Here is an 8666-nt window from a genome sequence, read left to right on the forward strand (position 1 = left end):
CTTATCAAGCAGGTGCTTGGGGCGGCAACTCCGGAGTGGGGCGGCAACTCCGGAGTGGGGCGGCACTTTTAGGTATTCGGCAGCAATTCGGCGGAGGGTCCCTCGCTCCCGCTTGGAGTGAAGGATCTCCAGCTGAATTGCCGCAGATCGCGATTGTGACTTTTTTTTTTTATTTTGGCTGCTTGGGGTGGCAAAACCCCTGGAGCCGGCCCTATAGGTATGTAGATTTAACTGTGTTGAAAGAAAATTGCCCAAATGTGACAATTTCTTATTTGAAAATTATTTTCATTGCAACAGACTTAACCTCCTTGCATCTAAGGTTTTGTCTACACTGGAGACATTTAGCAAAGTAACTCCCACTCTGCTACCACTGGACCTGGTGATATCACTGGTAGGAGCTCTAGTGTAGACAAAGCTCTAGCTGCTGCTGGCATTTTATTACCAGTGGGAAATTGTAGCAAAAATGCTTTAGTGTAAACATAACCGAAGAGTATTTCAGAAAAGCAAGAGCAAAGTTCATACTTATGAACAAGTTGGTAGTCCAGATTTCTAAGATACATGTTGGTATTTTGGCAGGTTTCCTTTATTTTTACCAACTGAAGTCCATTGAACCAGCACTGACTAACAGTTCTGTACCCTCTGTCTTTTCATAATACCAGTGTTTCAGTGCATGAGTACACTTAGGACTTGTGTCATAAAGTGAAACTGGTATGATCATAGTTTTACTTGCTCTAAAATGCTGCACCTGCAGCATACTGCAAGACTAGCGATTATTACTCTCACTTTTCAAATTTGAACCTAAAAGATGAGGACTTTCCCCATAGTTTTTCCTCCTCATTTTGTATCCCCCACTATTTTCTCAACTATTAAGTGGAGTTCCAGAGAGTCTAGCTTTAGATAATCTACGGAAAGCAACAATTAATATGTTCCTCTGAGTTCATACTAAACAAAAACCCTTTGTCCTATATTCGTTGTCAGGTGGAGGGAAAATGTTAAATTAAATTTACACACTGAAATACATCACTGAAGTGCTTTTTTATTCAACTTGTTGATTAAGTTAATAGAAAGAGGCACATTTTCCCTTAACATCAGACTCAGATGATATTATACTCTGAACATACTATATTTAAAGCTACAACCCCTCTCTTCTTGCTGCACTCAAAATCCTTGCTCCAAAAGATTGAATATATTAGATTTTAGGGCCTTGTGGGAAAGGCAGACTGAAGCAATCTCCCACAGTCTTTATACATTACAAAAATTATTCACTTTGTTTCAGTGGTAGTATATGAACTCTGTCAAGTAGCACAGAATTCAAGCATTCACCCAAATACGTAGGATGGGATGAGATGCATGGATCAAAAACCTACTACAGCAGAGTCTGACTGATTCAGTCCAAGTTCTTAATATTTAACATTCACACTGCAGTTGCACTGAGGGCCAACCAGGTCAGGACCTCTTGGGCTAGGTGCTGTAAAAAATGGATAATAGATGACAGTACCTGTCCCACAGAACTAAATCATCAGGTTATTGTCGATATTTAGCATACATTTTCTCTGGGTTGTTTCTGACATCTTATTTAGATTTAGTACTGATTTATTTATATTATCTGGAACTATCCCAAAATATACCAATTTGAGTTTAAACTTTAATACATCTCTCTCCAAAACTGCAAAGATTAGTTGTTAAAGAAACAGTGGGGCCATCTGTTCTTCTGCCTCCTGTCTTTCAGGGTGGTATAACTAAGGCCCAAGTTCTGCCGAAAGAGCAGTAACAGCAGCCTGAAAATATGACCTGGAAGGATAGTGGTGTTGGTTAAATCTATGGACTAGAACTCAAGAGACCAGGCTCAATTCCTGGCTCTGTCACTGACTTCCTAGGTGACAAAGAGCAAATTACGTAAACCCAACATTCCTTATGTATAGACTGGGGATAACTACCTCATTGGAGTGTTGCAGGAGTAAAAATATATGCAAGAAAATACTATGGCAATGAGCATCGTAAAGCAGACTATAAATAAGTGCAGAAGCACGCCAGTCTTCCCTCCTGGCCACTGTTTCAATGATCTAGACGACAGTGGTAAAAATATCTGCTATCAGTTTTCACTAGTGCTCCCACTGGCACAACTGCACTGGTGATAGTACAGTGAAGAGAAGTACAAAGTCTTTGAGGCAAGTACACTATCTTATTTGTTTGAGATGCAACCAGCACATTTTGGGGTACACTATAACTGAATAAGAAAATGTATAAGCTGCCTGTTAGCAGTTCTATAAACAAAACCCAGAACAAACGATAGAAAACTATTTTACTTAGCAACTGATAAATAGATTAACGGAAGCTGAAACAGTTATTGTATTTGTGGACATTTTAGTCCACTTTGCCTGAGTTTGTTGGGAGATTAACTTGTGAATTGCAGGGGGTAAAAAGCATTATATAGTTATGAGAATTAGAACAGATTTACATACTATGTATATTTTAAAACTAGGAACAAAATGTACAGCAACACTACAAGAGTACAACCATCAGAGTGATACTCAACAAACTTGGAGGGATGGATCAATCCTGGAAAAGTAAGGGAGAGAACTAGAACAGAGGAGGAAAGGGATCAGCCTTCCTACGTAAGAGCCTATATAAGAGAGTCTATGTTATATAGTTATATGTACACTATAAAATTGGATGGTTTATAAAATATGTATTTATCACTAAGGCTGTCGATTTAATCGCGCGAGTTAACTGCGATTACTCAAAAAATTAATCGCAATTAAAAAATCAATCTTGCGATGCCGTCTACAACAATGCCAGGAGAACACTTGTTCTCTCTTTCAGGTGACATTGTAAACAAGAAGCGGGCAGCATTATCTCCTGCAAATATAACCAAACTTGTTTGTCTGAGTGACTGGCTGAAAAAGAAGTATTTCAGAGTGGACTTGCAGGCTCTAAAATTTTACATTGTTTTATTTTTGAATGCATTTTTTTTGTACATGATTCTACATTTGTCAGTTCAACTTTCATGATAAAGAGCTTGCACTACTGTACTTGTATTAGGTGAATTGAAAAATACTCTCGTTTTCTTACAGTTGTGACAAAGTCAGGCCGGACGACTGCAAGAGGGTGTGGGAAGGCAGATATGTTAGCCCTATAAAGACCCTCTTCCCTATAAGCTGAGAAGGGGTTACCTCAGGTCAGTTAGGAATACCTGGATCCAGTTAAGGGCTACCTGAGACCTTTTAAAACCAGGAGGGAGAGAGAGACAAGCTGCTACCAGGCTAGTGGCAGCAGGGAAATAAGCTTCTCCAGGAGGAGAGGCTGTGCTCCTCCTCATAGGGGAAGCAAACAAGCCTGAGTGCCTGCTCAGGGCAGGACTGACACCCCAGAGCAGGCTACAGGGCAACACCCAGCCCCATCCAGGAGGCAGGGGAAGGTATCACCCTTTGTTTTTATGTGTATGTGACTATTCCCCTTTTCTTTGGTGGAGGATCACCCTGTAGGCCTACCCAGGAAATACAGCCAAAGGAGCACAGAAGTGGGGGACAAACACTGCCCAGAGTGGGGTGGGGCTGATTTACCCCAGGTCCGCCATCGCCAGAGAGGAAAGTTCTTGGTCCGGCGAGATGAAGGAGCTGCCAGTGCAAATATTTGTAATAAAAAATAAATATAAAGTGAACACTGTACCCTTTGTATTCTGTGTTTGTAATTGAAATAAGTGTATTTGAAAATGTAGAAAACATCCAAAATATTTAAATAATGGTATTCTATTATTGTTTAAAGTGCAATGAATCACACGATTAATTACAAATTTTTTTTTATTGCTCGACAGCCCTATTTATAACATGTAAATCGCCTTTCAAAATAAGGCCTTTATTAAAGTTTAAATTATTTATTTTCTTGTGGTAACTAGAATTACATTAAAGATGACAATATATAGGGCAGCAAATATGGTATAAACAGAAACATTTTTACATTAGGAAGAAAGCAAAAACAACAGTAATTTGTGCTTGTTAGATGTAGGCAATTTATTAACTTGATGCTTAAGAAAAAAAATAATCTGTAGTTGTAGGCATATTTAATTACTAACTTTCTAACTAAGTTTCATGTTAGCCAAACAGTACATAACCACATACACAATGTGGTTTTAAAACAGGATTAGGGATCCAAGACATCTGGGCATCTATTTACTTGGTTTAAGCTTGAGTTTTATAGCCAGTTCTTTTCAAGCAGCTTTTGAGAAAAAGACTACACCTAAACTTCCCTGTGCTTACTACTGTACTTTGAAGTCATGGGGGGTGATGGGGAAATTACATTTTTGGCTTCTTGATTTTACATATTTATATTCATAGACAGTATATGCTTTTGCTAGTTGTACTTTGTAACATTTTAAAGAACTGCAGAGTTCAATATCATGATGGTTCACTGTTACTACTGTATAGTTCCAACACATGTACCAAGGGAAAAAACTGGATCTTCTATTATTCAGATCACACACATACTGCCACTAGCTGCTCAACTCAGTTCAAAATCTGTCACATTGAGATTCTCTGATTTATGTAAACACAGTACTGTTATTCCATGAAGATTAATATTTTAGGTTACTTATGTACTAAAAGATTAAACCCAAAGGCTTATAAAATTCAGAAGAACTTTAATAGATTAGGAGCCCAGTTGGAAGAATGAGGAAGGAAGCCAATTTAACAGATAAGATGTTCTCTGTTCAAGTGTTAAAAGCCTACAGGCTTCAAAAACACAACCTTACAAAGGGTATGTCTACACTGCTCATGTTACAGCGTGGCTGCACCAGTGCTGTGACGTGGGCAGTGTAGTCACGTTTTATCGCCAGGGGAGAGCTCTCCTAGCAATAAAAAAATAACCACCCCGACCGAGCAGTGGTAGCTTTATCAACGGGAGTGTGGGTCCCAGCAATAAAGCTGTGTCTATACTGGCGCTTTTCAGCGCTAAAACTTTTGTCACTCAGAGGGGTTTTTTCTACACCCCTGAATAGCTAGTTTTAGCACTGAAAGTGGCAGTGTAGACACAGCCAAACGGGAGAAAGTAGCTTAAACTCTTCAGCGGCATATTCTCACATATACCTTGGGGCTATGCCATTAAGGACATTTTCATGGAGTTGTCACGTACATATATGTGACAATATATACAAATCCCTCCAAAATGCACCTTAGAAATACATTCCCTTTAATATATAGAGGCTGGTTAATTTTAGCTTTCAGAAAAAAATTCAAATTGTTTCCCAAATCTTTCTCCTTGTTGTGAGCAGAATATTGTTCTATGATGAGCTGGGTTCTTCTTACAATAAGGACAACAAAGGATTTGTCAATTGTGAGTAATTAGCTCCAGTAAATTTTGCCAGTGAAAAAAATATAAATGATCTCAACAAAATGTCCCTGGAAGGATGACTTATGAGCATGCTCAATTAAGTTATTCCTTTTAGGGACTTGGGGCTTAACCCAGCAGCATGATGTATATGAATGGTTCCCCAAGCCTGTGTGGAGCCCCACTAAAGACACCTGGTCTCCTCATGGGTACAGGGATCCACCCATGTGCACAATATTGCCGGATCAGGACCTTGTATTGCAAACCCAATGATACTAAAAAAAGTTAAAGTAAATAACTGGAGGAAGACAAATTTCACCAGAACGTTAGAAAACTTTAAGCAACACAATGTGATAGCTGGCACACAGTTAAATCCAAGTTATTAAAATTTGTGATTTCACCATTTTTAGGACTGTGCTGAGAATAGAGAAGGGACATTTGACAGCACTCATTAGTAAGAGTTAACCACTCCAGAATTGGGCAAATGTGTTTTTAATTGAATGGACTCTGGTAAAGCCACTATATACACAATAAAAAGGACTATACTACAGTAGACAGTAACATAGCTGTGTTTTGGCCCAACACTGAATACCGTCAAACCTAGCCACACATTCCATACACCACAAAATATTCCCTCAGGCCTGAGGTACTTTACTCTACAATTTAAAACGTTTCTCTTGCCAACTAAAGAGGAAAACCATAGGATCAACTTGAGAATACCGTCTAGTTCTACAGACTGAAAAGGGTTTCTACCATTCTTATCTCATGCTAGTCTCCCACAATGCACATCCAGTTTTGACCTGTACAACCTGAAAAAAATTACACACCCTATGGGCCAGATCCTCAACTGTCTCAGATTGTCAGATTCCACTGAAATGTGCAACAGCAATTTATGCCATATGAGAATCTGGCCCATTATCTCAAACTGAAGAATAACCCTGTTGAATTCACTTTACATTTAGCCTGTAACAGGATTTCATTAGACTGTCAATGTTCTCATATGATCTATTACAATCTCAAAGTTATCTCTGCACACCCTAGTTATTACAGCACTAAAGCTAAGAAATAAATGCTGTTTCTTTAATATTGAGTGGCAACCCCACAGGAGAAAGGAAATTCACTTAAGTCTGGCACTCCCCAAATCATCTACTTATTTCCATATTTTGCATTTTGCAATATGTAATGCAACAGCTAAGCACAACAGGGTGCACTACAGTAGTTATTTCAAACTCATCTTTGAACATGTTTCAATTTGTTACTTCCTTAACAGAATGATATAACAAGACCCAGTGTCAGCCCCTTATGACTGCATAAGGATAAGTACATAAGGATATGAGTTCATGCAAATAAACTAAGAAAAACTTAAGTTGCTTTCTTTAAAGCAGATCTCTCAACTGCCACCAGCTTTCCTCCCATGGCTTTACACTGCATTACTGGGCCCTTTTAAAGCACTATCCTAAATCTAGTGAGGAACACAAGAGCACATACACTAGCTCTCTGGTACGTCTATGCTTTAATAATTTTATGTATGAAGAGGCTTCATCTCATGTTATGCACATAATCGAAACATCTGTGGAATCTTGTGGGAGGACCTGTGATTTTGTAAAACTGAATTAGTCTTATATCAGACTACAGTATTCACACAGATATTAATTAACAGACACTAATTTTAAGAGTACACCTAGTCCAAATGTACTAAGGATCGAATACACTAACAAAACAAATATGTAAAAAGAAGCATCAAAACTCAAACTAATTTTTTCTTCTGCATTCAGCATACACACAGCACCACATGGAATTCTCTTTCTGGTTAGCTTGAAAAAACAGTTGCTTTTAGACTGAGAGCATAAATATGTTTTATGCTAGAGCACAATTTTTTTTTTATGCCCAAGGCACAGAAACCATGGAAACAAGGGGTGTATTAATGGAAAGACTGATACAATCTCTGCTACAGTGGTGTCTCTATAGTTGAGTACAATGATCTGTTGAGTACTTTCCGCATTTCAAACCTGTAGCCTAGGCTGGCTTTGCGCTTTATGTACTAGCCAGTTACTGAGGAATAACAGAGCAGAAACGCCCCCTTACAGACTGCCAGCAAACAAAAGAGGCTATAACAGGGGGCAGAAAAGAGTCAACACCCAGAGGTTCCTTATTTGATCCGCTGTTTTATTACCAAACCCACAGCAGCGCGGCAACTCGAATACAGAGAAAAAAGGTCACCTGCTCCTAAGTGAAAATGTCGGGGGGGGGGGGGGTCGGTAGAGCTACACCCAAGACTGGAAGCTGGGACCCCAGGGGCTCATCACATTTAACAAGTGATGATGGAAAGCACCAAAGGCAAAGGGGAGGTGACCCCCCCCCCCAAATCCCTGGGCCGGGGACAGTATGTTTCTTTAACCTGCCCCATTAATCACTCTCCTGGGTGGAGGGGCCTAACCCCCCCTCCAAAATTTGCCAGGAGCCAGAGTGAGCTCAGGCAGCTCCGAGCCGGGCCCGGGGTGTCTCTATCTCCCCTCGGCTGCGGGGAGGCCCGGGGCAGACGCCCCCCAACATGCGGGATTTCCTGGCGACAGGACGAGAAGTAGCTCGAAGAGGGGCCCCCCGCCATGCCCGCGCCCCCCACCATCACCACGTCCCTTCCGCCCGCCCCACCGCCGCAGTGTCAGCCGCCCTCACAAGGCCGCCCCCCCAGCCCCAGCCCGGCTCCTGCTCACTGCCCCCGGCCCGTCTCCTCAGCCCCCGTTCCCGTTCCCAGTCCCCCGCGCCCCGCTCACCTCGTCCATCCCCAGGGCCAAGCCCTGCAGCTGCTCCTCGTCCTCCAGCAGCTCGTTGAGCTGACACAGGGTCAGACCCTCCAGGAGCCGCGTGTCCACCGCCATCCCGGCCGCTCCGCTCCTCCGAGCCGCCGCCTGCTCCGCCCGGGCCCTGCTCCGGCAGCCGCACCAAACCGGAAGTGCCGCTGCGGTTGCTCCCCGTGCGAGTGGATCGAGGGAGACGCCCCGGGGCCCGCAGCGCCCCCTGCAGGAAAGGGACAGCTAGGGGCGCGCGGGGGTGAGGAGTGGGGGGGAGACCCCAGGAGAGGAGCTGGTGTTCTCTGAGGGGAGATATTAGATGGGGAGCTGGGGGGGGGTCACTGGGAGGAGACACTAGGAGGGGAACTGGGGGGGCTCAGTGAGGGGGGGTCACTGAGAGGCAGATAGGAAGAGGGGAGCTGGGAGTCACAGAGGGGAGCAGGGGTCACTGAGGGGAGACCCTAGGAGTGGAGCTGGGGGTCACTGAGATGGGAGTTGTGGGGACACTAATGGAGAGAATAGATGAGGGAGTGGATTCAGGGCAGCATTGAG

The 8666-nt window shown here is 42.5% G+C and overlaps 1 protein-coding gene across 1 annotated transcript in view; it reads right to left on the reverse strand.

Moving 5' to 3' along the window:
• The window catches only part of VPS37B (VPS37B subunit of ESCRT-I), a 30814-nt gene extending 22529 nt beyond the window's left edge, over positions 1–8285 (reverse strand). Inside the window, exon 1 of the mRNA XM_039505314.1 lies at positions 8097–8285. Coding sequence (XP_039361248.1) covers positions 8097–8201 — 105 coding nt within the window. The 5' untranslated portion in view covers positions 8202–8285. The remainder of the gene's footprint in view (positions 1–8096) is intronic.
• Positions 8286–8666: the final 381 nt, after the last annotated feature.

This window comes from Mauremys reevesii, linkage group 18 (assembly GCF_016161935.1).
Source record: "Mauremys reevesii isolate NIE-2019 linkage group 18, ASM1616193v1, whole genome shotgun sequence".
In the NCBI taxonomy this organism is placed as follows: Eukaryota; Metazoa; Chordata; order Testudines; family Geoemydidae; genus Mauremys; species Mauremys reevesii.